This window comes from Salvia splendens, chromosome 3 (genome assembly GCF_004379255.2).
Source record: "Salvia splendens isolate huo1 chromosome 3, SspV2, whole genome shotgun sequence".
Classification (NCBI taxonomy): Eukaryota; Viridiplantae; Streptophyta; class Magnoliopsida; order Lamiales; family Lamiaceae; genus Salvia; species Salvia splendens.
The window spans coordinates 39234503-39249741 of NC_056034.1; the positions used below are offsets into that span (position 1 = coordinate 39234503).

At 38.8% G+C, this 15239-nt stretch overlaps 1 protein-coding gene across 1 annotated transcript; it reads left to right on the forward strand.

The window, feature by feature from the left end:
- The first annotated feature begins 2454 nt into the window (after positions 1-2454).
- LOC121793552 lies at positions 2455-6691 on the forward strand. Its single transcript, XM_042191581.1, has 11 exons — positions 2455-2676; positions 2809-2883; positions 4275-4370; positions 4439-4514; positions 4598-4693; positions 4781-4860; positions 4944-5051; positions 5140-5277; positions 5524-5629; positions 5862-6073; positions 6270-6691. The coding sequence occupies exons 1-11, from the start codon at positions 2608-2610 to the stop codon at positions 6336-6338; spliced, it is 1125 nt and encodes a 374-aa protein (XP_042047515.1). The 5' UTR covers positions 2455-2607; the 3' UTR covers positions 6339-6691.
- The last annotated feature ends 8548 nt before the right edge of the window (positions 6692-15239 follow it).

The following is a 15239-nucleotide window of genomic DNA, read 5'->3' on the forward strand; positions in this document are numbered from 1 at the left end:
AGCTAGAGATACTACTTATATATGCATGGTTTGGTATGGTAACTGCAGGTTCATCATTATTAAATTATCATCGTGCACGTCTAGTGAAGATGGATAATCATTTACTATAGCTCACTATATTCCATCAAATATATCTCCTCTTCAATTATTAATCAGATAATCATTAGCTTATCCACTAGTTAGTAAGAGGGACCCCACAGGTGATTAACAGTAATTCATCGTGTCCCCATATACAGCAAAGTTAAAATCCCATTTGAAAATAAGAAAAAAGGTTGAGAGAAAAGTTTGAAAATAAGAAAAAAGGTTAGAGAGAAAAGTTTAAAAGTGGTGTAATATTCCTCTCAATAAACGTAACTTTGCGTCGGTGCGAGTGAAAGATAATACTCCCCGTTCCTCTGAAGTAGAGCCGTTTCATTTTGAGCATTCGTTTTGAAAAAATTATAATAAATAGCTAAAATGTAAAAAAAATAAAGTAAAAAATAGAATAATATAATTAAGAGTCTTCTCTATATTATTTTTTCTCTTATTTTATATTTTTTTATTTTAATTATTAATTATTTTTTTTAAAAATGAATGCTCAAAATAAAATGCTTCTCCTATAGAGAGAGTACTATATGCGGTTGGACTTATTTAGATTTTCGATGGGCCAATTTTGACCGAAAAAAAGAGCCTTTCGAATTTTGAGAGTGACTAATTAAGTTGTGATAGTAAATTTGTAGGTTGCTGCCAAAAATCATCACGTATATTATTGTGTCAGTGTAGCTGCTCGATATAAAAAGTTTATCTGTTTATGAATCTTTAGTTTTGAATCCTTTTAAATTTTATTTTTATTAAGTCCCTCTAGATTATTTCTGTCTTTATTTTGTCATTACCATATGACTACTTTCTACTACTTTAGTAGGTCTCGTTTGATTAATTAAGATATATACACGACATCTGAAAGGGTCCTAAGAGCATCCCTAACCCTGACCCGAATTCAGGTCTCAAGTCCCCTCCACGTCATCATTCCTCTAAATTTGAGTCACAGGCCACAACTGCTCTAACCCTGCAGGCCCCAACCCGGGCCACAACTAATAAATGACACTATTCACAACTTCAATCTATTTTACTCGTAAAATAAAAAAAGCCGGAAATTTAAAACACGGAAAAGTTGTTCTTCGACCTGAAATTGAAAATTACAACATAGAAATTTTAAAATACAAAAAAAAACATTCGGGACATTTGAGCATCGAATAATCTTTGACGAGGAGGCATTTTTTCGAATTTTAGGAAGAGAAATGAAGTTGAATGGATATGAAAATGGATGGAGTGATATTCATAAATAAATTTTTGAATTAAAAAAATTGCGGCCCGGCCTGGCCCGAACACGAATTAACGCTGGGCCGTACCCAGGCCGCAACTGCGGCCCCGGGACCGGCCCAAGCCGCATCTTCCTCTCCTTCAACGCAACGCCCGGGCTGGGACTCGCTCATTGCGGCCCAGCCCAAAGCGTTAAGGATGCTCTAAGGAATCCCCATTCCCCAGCGTAGGTCCGCCCCTAACAACACCCTTTTTAACTAGTAGATTATTGTTTCACATCTACATAATTATTCATATACCAAGATTTGCATATGGGTATATTGATCATTCGATCGTGAGTCGTAACAACCTTTTTATTTAACTACTAGTATGATTTTGTAGGTTGCTTGGACTTACGACTATAAACCGTATTCACCAATTCTTTCTACCGGCTCTAATAATAACTTCCTTCTTCGAGATGGTCTCATTTGCACGCAAGGCCACTCTTAAAATATTACTACCTTTGTCCCACATTAAGTGTCACATTTAATGTGTGCACGCGTTTTAAGAAATGTAAAGAAAATTGAGTTGAATAAGTTAGTGGATTATGAGTCCCACTTATAAATATTAGTTTTATAATAAAATATGAGTATAATTAGTTGGTGGAATGTGAGGTCTACTTACCATTTATGGTAAAAATGAAATGTGACTCTTATTGTGGGACGGAGGTAGATGACAAAATGTGACACTTATTGTGGGACGGAGGTAGTAATTAACTAGTTAATTATATTGTATAACTAATTCTAATCATCTTTATAACTCTCAATCTTCTTATATACTAGTAATAAAATGGAGAGTGCACGGTGTACTGTCCCTCATCAAAGTTTTTTTTTTTTTTCATTTTTCATAGTACTTTAAAATATTGAATGATCCTTTTTCTCTCTATTTAAATTCTTTTTAATAAGAGTGTACAAAATCGTAAGTCGTTCTAATCTTCTGGTACATTAATAAGGGTGCATAGGTACAGACAACAAACATGTGCGCGGAAGTAGGGAATTATGTGGAGTATCAAATGAAGTTGTTATGCAGTTTTTAGAATTAGTTAAATTCCTTGTGTGACCTAAAGCCAGAGCATCAGCTGCAAAGTATGAGTATAAACTTCAATTTCCAATAATATTAATATATTGCGAGAGACTGAAAAAGGAGGATAAATAATTAAAATCCTAAAGAATTGACTACAACGTTGTCGTATCATGTTGTATTCGTCTTAATCTTGCAGATCTTCGTGTTGCACACCACACAGATCAAACGCGCATCTCTCTCTCTCTCATGGATTCTCAGAGAGCTTACTCTCTTCCCCTTCTGTTCATCCTATCTCTTCTTTCTCTACACTACAAGGTCTGTTCTCACCCCTTTCTCCGTGCAAATAAGTGCAATACGCACGCACGGATGTTTGATCAATTTGTTGGATCGTAAATGCTGAATGTCTATATATTGAAGTCGAATTTGAATTGCTTTGATTTATTTCAGGTGATTTATGGGGATTCCTCACTTCTTTTCCTCGACAGTCCTACTCGCCAATATCTTCGCCATTCATCAGACCAGGTAGGTTTTCTGATTAAAGAGTGAACTCTGTATTTCCTATGCACATGATGTTTGAGTGGATTTATTGAGTCCTTATGCCAAGTATTAGACGTAGCGTATAAATTCATGTTTGAAAGAGTTCTGATGCGATCATATTAACCAAGTTGGTACATTAAGATGGAAAGTGGTACTAAATCCCAGGCCGCGTTCAGTTTCGTTCTGACTTCTGAGGCATGGATGCGGTTGAGAACGACTGTGCTTGCCGCACTATGGATGCAGATTGTGTGATAACTGTGGCATGACTTAGAATAAGAACATCTTTCGCAGGCTTGTTTTAGATTGAAATGATAATGTGTTTCTTAAGAGATCATGATATAATATTGTCGACTGAAGAATTAAATAATATTTCGATGGATTGCCAAATCTGTAGCTTGTCCAAGGGATAGTGAATCGCTACAAGCTTCTTAAATGAACTTAGTTCTGCCGGTCAACCAAAGTAATATAAAAACGACAGAGGCAATGTGAAGTTCGGAAATTCTGCTGCGTTCTCAATAAGATTCTAAAGGACATTATCTTACGTTCCTTTGAGGGGATGAAGTTCAGGAGCTTTGTTCCCTGCTGATGCAATAAGAAGGTGGATTTGGATTCATGGTTTATATTTTCTCAAGTGTTTATTTCCTCATGGTTTATATTCTCATTAACCTCCCCCCCACAATCACCCAACTCTTTTCAAACTTAGTTAGATGGCTCCTATGCCTAGAAAGGTCCAATATTTAATAACATCGGTGTGGTGGATTACAGAGATACCTATCAGCCTATCACGTGTCTCTATTCCCTCAAAACCTCCCTGAACACCTGATTGATGCTTGTTTTCCTTCAGTTTACTGTTCAACAGAGTTTGGCACACAGTGGACTGTTCTTGGCTCGGTCTGTTTATATCTCATAGGAGGTCTGATTAGCAAAAGTAATACTGTTAGAAGGGGGTAACCATTGGAACATTATGCTTATCTCTTTTCTTGAAACGAATTTAAGTGTATTGGAGTTCCTCGAGGAGCATTTAAAGAGTATAACCATCTCAATCCTTTTAGGGCTATTTACAATATCTGCACCTTCATGTACCCTGCTTTTGATAGATCCTATGATCCTGTTCAAAATCATTAATTTGGATACATGATTCTTCCAGTTTCCAACTGCTTTAGACTTTTCCAATGCTTTGTTAGTGGATCTGTTCTACTGAAAATTCATCTGTTGGAATTTATAGTCATATTTATCTGCTGTACGTTTAAACTCTCATCTTGTATCTTTGATGCTGGATGCATATAAATTGACAACCTATTTAAAATTCATGCTTTACTTTTTCATTACCTGGTTTTGAATTATTGTTATTTGACTGAGAAAAAAATCTTGTGCAGACTGTTTCTCTTTCCCCATCCGAAATTGGTGCTACTGCATCAGTATTGCTTGGCTTTGCACCACCTTCTACACTCTCTGCTGCTAGCTCATCCAATGTACAGTCTACTTCTGTTCTACACAAGCTGTGTCTGCTGTCAATGTTTTACCAACTTTCGTTTTGTAGCTAAAAGAGGTGCTTGCGCCCAACCCATTCAACAGGCCCCGTGCATTATTGATGGTTGAGGTTACAGGAGCTGAAGGTATGCTTCTCAAAATTGGTTGCTAATAGCTGCTGTCCTCTTGTTTTGGTGTTTGGTAACACTCAATGCTGTTATGCATACAGATTCTGAACTTGTTGGCCGCTTAGATAAATCTTCATCTAGTAGCACCCTGAGGATCAAGGTTGAAGGTAACCAAAGAGTGGGCATTCAGCTTCCAGGTAATGGATCTTTGTGATTTCATAATTCATATACCTCAACAGCTTTAATCTTGAAATATTTTATGGATTTAATGTGTTTATGAGCAGACGAAGATGAACTTTCTATGGTGTCACTGAATGAAATCTCAAGCAGTGCTGAATGTTCTGACAAAGAACTAATTGATTATGTACGTTCTCTCATTTTCCCCTCCCACCAAATCCTACACTTTTGTAAACTTAATATATGACTATTTTGGTTTGTTGTAATCAGGCGTCCTGGTTGGGCGGATCATATGTTGAAGATCCATCCCTATCACTGAATGGGGAGCTACTCATTCCCATTGCTAATGGTGGATTTATGAGACTTCATATGTCAGAGGTTCTTGCTTTTTTAGTTTTTCCTATAGTTACTAGGTGCTATTTTTTGTTTCTGTAAATATCTCAAAGAATCTGTTTTGATTCGACAGAGAGCAGACAGAGAATTCACAACGAGTCTTGTAATGCTTATTGGTAATATGAAAAAGGCTATGGAGTTGCATCAAGTATTGACAAAAAGTGAGCGAAGTCCTGCAGAGCTTATGACTGGAAGATTTGATGGAATTAAGGTCATCCATAATTTATTGAAACCATTTTTGTTTATTAAGTGTTTAAATTTATAATAATTCTAGAACTCTGTTATTCAGTTGATATGTATTTTTCTGATTGGTTTAATTCTGCCAAATTATGTGTAAGTTGGCCCAAACAGTGAACTCCTGGAACTTTGACATTGTTTTCTGCTGGATAGGGGTTGGTTTTAGTGATCATGTGGCAGTTCATGATTCCATGTCTTGTTTGATGCTTTCTTTTGGCAGGCTTTACAAGATCGCTATGGAAAGGAAGGAATTGCTCAAAGCGGAATGGAAGTTTTTGTTAATTCTGTATCGAAGATGCTCGACTCTTTGCAGGCAGCATATCAAGGTATACCTGTTTTTAAATTATTGGCATGAACTACTTGCTAACCAAAGCTTTTATTGTATTGATATTTCTGATGATCTTGAAGTAAAGGAGTTAGTTGTATTGTATCTTCTTGAGTAATGGTGAATGTTTGGCCGGATATTCAACCTTTTGAAAATGAAGCTTGCCTGAATATTATATGTTTGTGTCTTCTTTTTAGAGTTGTTCTTAGAAACTTACATTAGCTCTTTGGCAGGGAAAATTGTTGGAGTCATTGGCCACATTGGCTATGTTGATTCAGAGCAAGAGAATATGTTCCATTTCACAGTGAATACTCGATCATCCGCTCGTTTGCTGCAGCAAACAAAACTCTCTCCGGAGAGGATCATAAAAGCAGAAATAGCATTTGTTAGAATCACCTTGGCCTGGATAACAGGGATCATTCTTCTTATTGCCACTATTTTGGGGGTAAGATTTACTTTGAATGTGCACTATCTATTTTGTTTACTCTACTTGGATTGTTCAGCATAGATAACACTGGAGTTTGCCCATTTGGTACAGTACCAGAGGGTTAACTTCTTAATTATTATTCCTGTTATGGTGATTTTGCTAGATTCTTTATGGAACATGAGGCGATACGATAATACCTTTTTGTTTGTTGCAGATCTACTTTCTTCTCAACATGTCAATCACCAAGGATACCCTTTTATATTCTAATGTCAAGCTCGACTAATATCCATCACATTAGTGATTCACGTTTATCACTGAAATACAGGAGGCGCTTTCTGCGAGGAAACCTGATGCTATCTGTGCAGATCAGTTGTTTTGCTTGTGATTTATTTTGTTGTTATGCAGCTTCACAAGCTTCTTTTTTATTGATTATTTAGTTAGTAGCTCAAATTTGTCATAAATGTATCCGTCCTTGTGGGAGTTAAGAATCTCAAAACCTAGATGTACGGATGGACAAATCGTAGATGAGCGTATTTATCGACTGATACAGTTTCTGGAACAACTCTATTTTGTTTTAGTTGTGTATATTTATGTATGTAACCAATAAATGCATGAATCTCATGCTCTACTTGAGTATTCTTGTGTTCATCCTTTAACCTATGATTTTTAAGTTTGAAAGAAAACCCTATTCTGCTAGTGGTTTTCTAGCCTATAAAATCCACATATGCATTGCGGTTGCCTCCACCACCAGCTCCCAAGCACCATTTCAGCCTATTTAGGAAAAAGCGAAGGAGAGCATCCACAATGGGACGTCCTATAGTCCACCTTATAGGGCACCCTATGCTCCGCCACATCATCATTCTATCCTCCTACCCTTCCACCTGCAGTGGGACGCCATATATTTTTCACTATTGTTTTGTTAATTAATTTTATGTTTTCAAATATGTCATGCAAAATAATAAAAAAAGCAACACGATCTAAAGGCAAATCCTACATTACTTAATTAAAAAAAAAGTTACAAGAGTTAAAAATAAAAAACAAGTTCACTACAGATAAAAAGACATACTCTACATCATTCCCAACTTGCATTATTATTGATTTAAACCCCTGTTTGAAATCAATAATAATGAAGGTGAACTTGAAAGAAAGGCATAATTTAAATTTAAATTTAAATAATACAAATAGATTAATATGATTGTTTTATATAGTTTATAAAATTAATTTTTATTTTATTTTATGAGATGTTGGCAAATAGTTTCAGCCTAGCTTGTTAATTTCTTTTTCATGTTTAAATTTCTTTTTCTATTTTCTTAGAATAATATTTCTATAAAATCCTAGATTCTATAAATATTATGTCACGACCGCATTTTCTAAGGATAGAAAACACGGTTGATCGCGACTAGGGGAGGATTAAAGAAGCGGGGAAGAAAGGGGAAAATCAACACAACTCAACCACAACCCGAAACAAATGGGAATAGCTCGAAATAAATCAGAGTTTTGAACAAAATAGACTTGAGTCTTTTAAGATGCACAACGGAAGCAAATGAACGCGGTTCCATGTATGAAGACATGAACCTCCGAGAGTCAAAATCTGACTGAAGTAAGTGTCTTGTCTCAATAGCACTTCCTCCACCACTTCGCTGCTCAACCTGCACATTTAGAAATATATGCAGGGCTGAGTACAAAAAGTACTCAGTGAACACATTGCCGAAAATTACACATATACATTTGAAAATATTGTCAAGCCATCATCACAGTAACACTCGGGGTGTTAATGAAAAGGCCCGAGCTTACTAAAAATATCACATTGGGTTGCAACCCCTTTTCCTGTACTTTAGCCATATCTGATCACATTGTGCCGCTGAGATGGTGTTCTCATACGGTCACCTTCCCTGCCCAACACGTCAGAGGTATCCTTGTGCCTGGAAGGTGGCCACCTTCCACGGTCACCTTCTCTGCCGTTCACGGCCAGAGGTTCCAAGTAGGGACACCACCCTACCCGGACTAAAAATCGAATCGATTCACATATTTCATCATTCATAATTCACTTGGTCGTAGCCAACAGATAGGCATCATAACAAAACATTTGTGGCAAGACAACATCATTAAAATCACGAACATGTGTTCGTGTTTTCATAAAATACGATTTGTATTTTAGTATAAGAAAGCTCACCTTGATCGTTTAGTTTCTCTAACTTGAATTTTTCCTGACTCCACCCTTAACTCACGAAGATAGCCTTTTTAAAAACAAACAACGTACTAATAAGACTCGAGAAAATCATATACTTATATGAATGCATGCCCCTACTTTATTTCTTTTATCATTTGTTCACCAATAGAAATTTTTAGAAACTTGCATATTAATTAAATTGGAAAATTTAATTAATAGCACTTCTTTATTAAACTTAATTATTTCTGTGACTTGAGAACGTCGTTTCCCTCTTTCTTTCCATTTCCTTAGCGTCCGCCCGAGGCGTCGCGGGGCGATGCCGGTCGGCCGCTTACGCTCATAATTCCTTCGTTAGCTCCTCGTATTTTCCATCATAATATCGAACAAAAATCCCAAAATTTATTTAAGTGCATAATTGAATTGTCGCAACTATTTCCCCTTTGCTAAGAAAAATTATATGTTTTCCGGGCTTGGGATAAATTATTCATACTTCAAAATTATTTCGAAATTAATTAAATAACTCCTAAAAATTTATTCAATCCCATGATTAACTTATCGTAATAATTTCCCACCGAGAATTTATATTTATTTCGGCCTTAGAAATATTCTAAAATTAATTAAACAAGTCCCCACAATTAATTCAATTATCAACCCAATGATTTATTTACAAAACCCAAATTCTCCGCCTTATCACTCAAATTAATATTTTAAAGCCCCAAAACAAAATTTAGATTCGAAAAGGGCCACACATTCTCTACGTATTGCAGCCCCAAAATTAATTTGAAGGAGATTGGGCTCGGATTTATTTTGCAGCCCTAATGCTAATTATTTTAATGGCCCAAACCGTTTAATTCACTAGCCCAAAACTTAGGCCCAACAAAAGAAACCCTATGTAACCTAAGGGTGTCCACTATGGGAGCGGCTCGGCGGTCGCCGAAGAGGGGTGTGGGGCGAGGCGGGAGGCGCGGCGGTCATAGTGGCTGGGGTGGCCGCCGCGCCTGAGGACGGGGGAGGGGGGGCGGAAACGGCTTCGCCGCGTGCGGGGCGAGGACGCGGCTGGTGGGGGTGAGGCGCGCCTATAGGCGCGGCGGTCATAGTGACCGCAGCTTCCGGCGCGGCGGTTTGGGCGTGCAAAATTTTTTATTTTTTATTTTTCCTTTTTCCTCTATAAATACAACCATTCCCCACTTATTTTTACCATTTCCACAACAATCATTCAACATCTCAGCTCTCTAAAAAATGCACCGAGGAGACGACGAATCACCCGACTCTCAGGAATCGGGATATGGCAGCAATCCGTCAAACCAGTCGGCTAATCCTTTCCATGCAGCTGGATTTGGCGGATATGCAGGTCAGGGGTCGGGATTTGGCGGATATGCGACTCCGTCCCAGACATGGAATTGGAATCAATCTCCCCCACCGTGGGCATCGAGTCCACCCATTCATCCATCTCAGTCGTGGAGGTCTTCTCCAACTCCCCCATCTTTACAGCGGAATCTGAGTCGTTCCGCTTTTGGAGATTACAGACCCACCTTCGACACGCTTCACCAGACGCGACCGGGTTCCCCTTTCCAGGCCAGCCAATCTCCCATCACCGAAGCAGATCACGATGCATTTGAAACTATGATGGGCCTGCTGAGTTCCGGCATCCCAGAGACACCGGCAGCACGGGTGGAAACGCCCGTTCCGACCCGAGCAGGTAGCGGCAGTTCAAGGGGTGGAGGCCGTAGGGGAGGTGGCGGCAGTCGGGGCTCCGGCCATGGCGGTGGTCGCACGGCGAGTGGCGAGGGCAGTGGCACTGGCGGTAGCGGTGGATCTGGTTCTGGGTCCACCAGGGGGAAGCTATACACCAAGGACGAGAGCGTTGCCGTGGCGAAGGCTTGGGATGCAATCACTTCGGACCCAGTGGTTGGCAACGATCAGCACGAGGGGAGCTTTTGGAGGCGCGTAACTGATGCATACGAGGAGCTCAAACCCGAAGGCGCCGAGAGTCGCGACCCCGAACAGATACGGAAAAAGTGGAGTAGGATTCTCCGGGCTACCAAGCGGTTCGCGTCGATATACGAGAACAACCTTCGTCACGCTGAGAGTGGCCGCAGCGCAGCTGATGTTAAGGTCCTGTCTGAGGGCCAATTCCACACGGAGGGCTGGCCGAAGTTCCAGTCGTGGGAGGAGTATCTTGCTCTCGCGGATTGCCCGAAATTCCGGTCGATCGTGGCGCTCGAGACAGGAGGAGCGCCTGGGCCAAAGCGCACAAGGCAAAACATTACCGGCGACTACAGCAGTGGAAGCGGCTCGCACGAGTTCGAGCAGTCCAACGAACAAGTCGAAGAGCCAGCCGCCACTCACACTAGGCGCCGACGGCCCATGGGACAACAGGCCTCTATCCGCAGTGCACGAGGGGGTAGAGGTGCCTCCCGCCTCTCGGCAGGCGCGTCCGAGGCGCATTTCCCCCAGTCCGGATCAGTCCGACCGTCCAATGTGCAACCCTATGTGCAACCCCACGAGGTATTGGCCAATACCATAGACGTGACGTTGATGCAACAACTGCAAGACGCACTGCGGTCGTACGCAGGGGAAACTGACCCGTACGTCAGGAACGCCTACAAGAGGCTCATCAATCGGCTTGAGACTCGACTGGGGTTGGTTGATAATGCGCCTAGGGATACCGCGGCCGGCAGCAGCGAGAGAGGAGGAGGAGAAGACGAAGAAGAGGAAGACGAGGAAGCCGACTCCGACACCGAGTAGACGGTGGCGGAGTTTTGTAGTTGTATTTTATTTTAATTATTCGTTGTATAATTTTACCACCTTCCAATACAACGAATATTCGGCCCTAATTACCTCGTTTTCTATTTATTTTACACTGCAATTATTTAAATTACACTTCATTAAAATAAAAAATATTTTAAAATGAAAATTGATTATAAAATTTGGGGGCTATTGGAGGTGTCCACTATAGTGGCGGAAATAGAATTTTGGGGCTATGGACAAAAATCCGGGGCTATGGACAAAAAACTGGGGCGGGGCTATTGGGCGTGTCCACCTTATAGTGGACACCCTAAGTCTTCTTCCTCCCTCTTTTCATTCACCAAATGAACGAAACAGCCTCTCTCTCTCTCTCCCCATCGGTTCGCCGCCGATCCGCCGCCCTGCCAGCGCCGCCTCTCCGGCGGCGCCTGCTCCTCCCTCTCGTCCCTCTCTATCTCATCTCCCTCTCTCTCTCTCTTCCCTTCTCTCCTCACAATCACGCCGCCGTCGCCGCTGCGGATCGCCGTCGTCGCGGGTCCGCCCCAGCCGCTGTCCCCACTGCCGATCTGCCGCCACCGTCGCCGACTCCTCCTCTCCCTCTCCCCTTCTTTCTCTCCAGGGTCTGCCGCCGCCGCCGCCACTGTGCATGCACAGGCGGCGGCTTCAGCCTCCTCCGCGCCTCGCACCGCCGGCCGCCGCCACAGCCGAGACCTCCCCCAGCCGCCGACATCGATTCCCGATAGGTAGGGTGGTTGTTTTTTGTTCATCCACTTCCTCTCTTTTTTTGTTGTTTATGAAGATTATATTTTTGATGTTGTAACCTTGTAAATTCAAAATTTCAGATTCTAAAGAACGAAAATAGTGACGAATTTTTGGAGCGTGGGCTGTCACTGTCGGCGGCGGAGGGCTGAGCTTGCTGCCGGAAGCTTCTCCGGCAGACTCCTCTGTTCTTTCAAGCTAAGTTTCTATTATTCTTAGATAATCTGCATAATATCTGCATTTTTTTATGTTCTTGGGATGCTATAACAACTATATTATTGAGGCTCTAAATTGTCTATATGAAATGTTTCAATGTGTGAGAAAAGTGAGGTGTGGTACCTTTGTGTGATTGTGAAAAAAAAAGACTTGTTGAATTTGTCTCCCTTGTGATATGCAATGGTCCTGATGGATTGCCTCCTTCCCTTGCTTTGGCTTTGTTGGGAGAATGATGTGGAATAATTATTTATGTGTGGTTTGTGAAGGGAATTTAGGATATTGATGATGATGTGTGTGACTGACAACAAAATTTGTATACCCGTACATATACCTAATAAGATGCAAGTGGAGACCTATATTTCAAAATATTACAGAATAGGATATGATTTTACAATATGATTTTAGGATATGCTCTGTCAGAGGATAAGATATGATTTTAGGATATGATTTGATATGATTTCTTTTGCCATTCAATTAATGCAACATTTAATGCTCTTGATACACAAGATCGGCCCCTTTCTTCTTTTTTTATTTGTTTATTAAATTAATTATTTAAGTATTTGTTCACTTATTCTTTTAATTTGGTGTAGGTATAATCGGTTCAAGTTCGTGGCCGTCCGCGTTGAAGTACCCGCTTTCTTAAAACATACAATGTATAAATTATATTTTGTTGGACTTTTGTTGGATGTATCGGACATTAATAAATAAATTTTGGGGTCTTAATTATATATTTTTTTTTTCACTTCCCTATCGTCAAACAAACAACGACAATCTAACGTAGATCGGATTTAATCGCATAAAAGCCACTTATATAGATAATCAGGCTAATAATATTGTTTCTAATAATATTGGTTTAGCGGGTCGTTACATATTAGTACAATAGATATAAAGTCGAGATTAAATAAATCTTAATAGAGTTCTTTGTCAACTACAAATTTTTCCAAGGTTAATAGATTACAACTATTAAATAGTATTTTTAGAAGTTCCTATATAGAGTAGCTATTAAATAACTATATATAAAAAAAATTAAGCTAGTTTATGTTTACCATTGTCCCACATCGTTAGTATAACAAAGAAAGGAGAGAATATGCCATTATAAAAGGAAGAAAAATGGAAGAGTTTATATATATAAATTTTGAAGAATTAAAAAAAATGTAAAACGCGTTGCATCGTCCGTGGTATCGTCCGTGTCTCTCGCAGTGGGGAGATAGCGTCGATTTGAGAGAGAGGGGGGAGGGGGGAGAATCTAATTTTGAATGGAATTCTGAATATAAATCCCAACCAAATTAGTGGAATATACCAAAGCTGATTCAGTTTCAAATATAGTAAAATGACATAATTATCCCTGACAAACAATACCTAGAACACTAGCATGCAATCTGGACTCTATTCCGACAAATCAAATCTCAGGTGTCAATCACTAGATCTAACAGATCTGATTAGTGATACATTGTCACTCTAACAAAGGAGGCACCATAAAACTCCCCTATTCGTATGGTACATATATCATTTTTCACTTTTTTATATCCTGCAAAAGCTATTTTCAATGTTTAGTCATACACCACCCCATTGATACTTTCCATTTGAAACATGATATTAATATATGACTAGTATTATGAGGAGACGTGGTTGTATATCTTTCCTGCGATGCACGGATATCACTATACCATGTTATGTGTTAAGTCGTGCAATTATAATTATTATACTTAGCCTTGGTTGTATTTCTTGTTTTCTTCTCTACAATGTATGTATAACTTCCCAGTGTTAAGCCTTTAAAATGTGTATTAACAGTGCTTTTATAAAAAATAAAAAAAAGTGGTTGTATTTTATACAATAATAACTAGTATTTCTGATTTTAGGTGCACAAATGTCAATATACCACATTATGTGTGAAGTCTCTAAGTTGTGCTTTAAAAATATACATTGTCACGGACTCACGTGACTACACTTTTTGTTAGTAATTCTTCCATTAACTGTACAAATATCGTTGTATACATAAATGTACCTGTATTATACCCCTGAGATATGCATTTACGATTATTTTATACTAGCACGTGAATGTGTTTTATTCTTAAATAGAGTTTCATTTATGCGATGAGTGGAGTTCATTTCACGCATTAAGTATCCACATGTTAGACCTTTGGGATGTGCATTAATGACTATTAAATGTCAAAATATGGTTGTATATTTTTTAGTAACTTATTCCATATATTTCACGTAGATGATTTTATACTTTTAAATACCAAGATGTGGTTGTAGATATCATTAGATTACATTACACATCCACACGTTAAGCTTCTAGGACATGCATTAATGACAATTTGCATTGACAAATGTACTTCTTTATACTAATTACTAGTAGTATTTATACTATGCGATGTACGAAGATCATTGTATAACAACTACTCTTGTTAAATCCAACATGTGATTGTATTTATTTATAGTACCTCATTCAGTGCAAATATATCAATATACCACATTGTGCGTTATGTCTCCAAGTCGTGCATTAACAACTCTTAAGTATCCATGACTCAAGCCTTTGGGATGTTCATTAACGACTATTAAATATCAATATGTGGTTTTCTTTTTTTTATAGCAACTAATACTTCTTTAACACGATAAAGAGATTTTATGCTTTTAAATACAAAGATGGGCTTGCAGATGTCATTAGATTACATTGCACATCAACACTTGAAGCTTTTAAGATAGTCAAGATGGGGTTGCACAAATTTTGATGGTGTACGAAGAGATTACATTTCATATAATATTGAAAAGATTTTATGCTATTAAATACCAAGATGAGGATGCAGATATCGTAAGATTACGTTGCACATCCACACTTGAAGCTTCTAAGATATAAATTAATGACTTTTTATATTGACACATGGATGTACTTATTTGTACAAATTAGTGTTTCTAAGATCATTTTAACATTAAGTATCCAAATGTTAACAAGCTTCTATGACATACATTAACGGATATTATACACCGACACATGTTTGTATATGTATTTTTTTTAATTGTAACTAGTACTTCTTTCTAACGATGCACGAAGATCTCATTACACATTAAGCAACCTCTACATGCATAATATTATATACCGGGACATAGTCATATATTTTTTGTACTCCACCAACTAGTACTTTTTTCATAAGATACATGGGGATCATTTTACACATTGAATATCCATGTGTTGAGGTGTGCATTCACGACTATCGTATATCGTCACGTGATTATATACGCACAAAGATAATGCGCAAAGACCATTTTACACATTAAATAATCACATGT

Excerpts from the sequence above, each read along its gene's own strand:
- LOC121793552 (XM_042191581.1), top strand. The coding sequence starts at position 2,608 with ATGGATTCTCAGAGAGCTTACTCTCTTCCCCTTCTGTTCATCCTATCT. Across the intron at positions 5,052-5,139 it reads TGAGACTTCATATGTCAGAG|AGAGCAGACAGAGAATTCAC; the intron begins GTTCTTGCTTTT and ends TTGATTCGACAG. Across the intron at positions 5,278-5,523 it reads GAAGATTTGATGGAATTAAG|GCTTTACAAGATCGCTATGG; the intron begins GTCATCCATAAT and ends TTCTTTTGGCAG.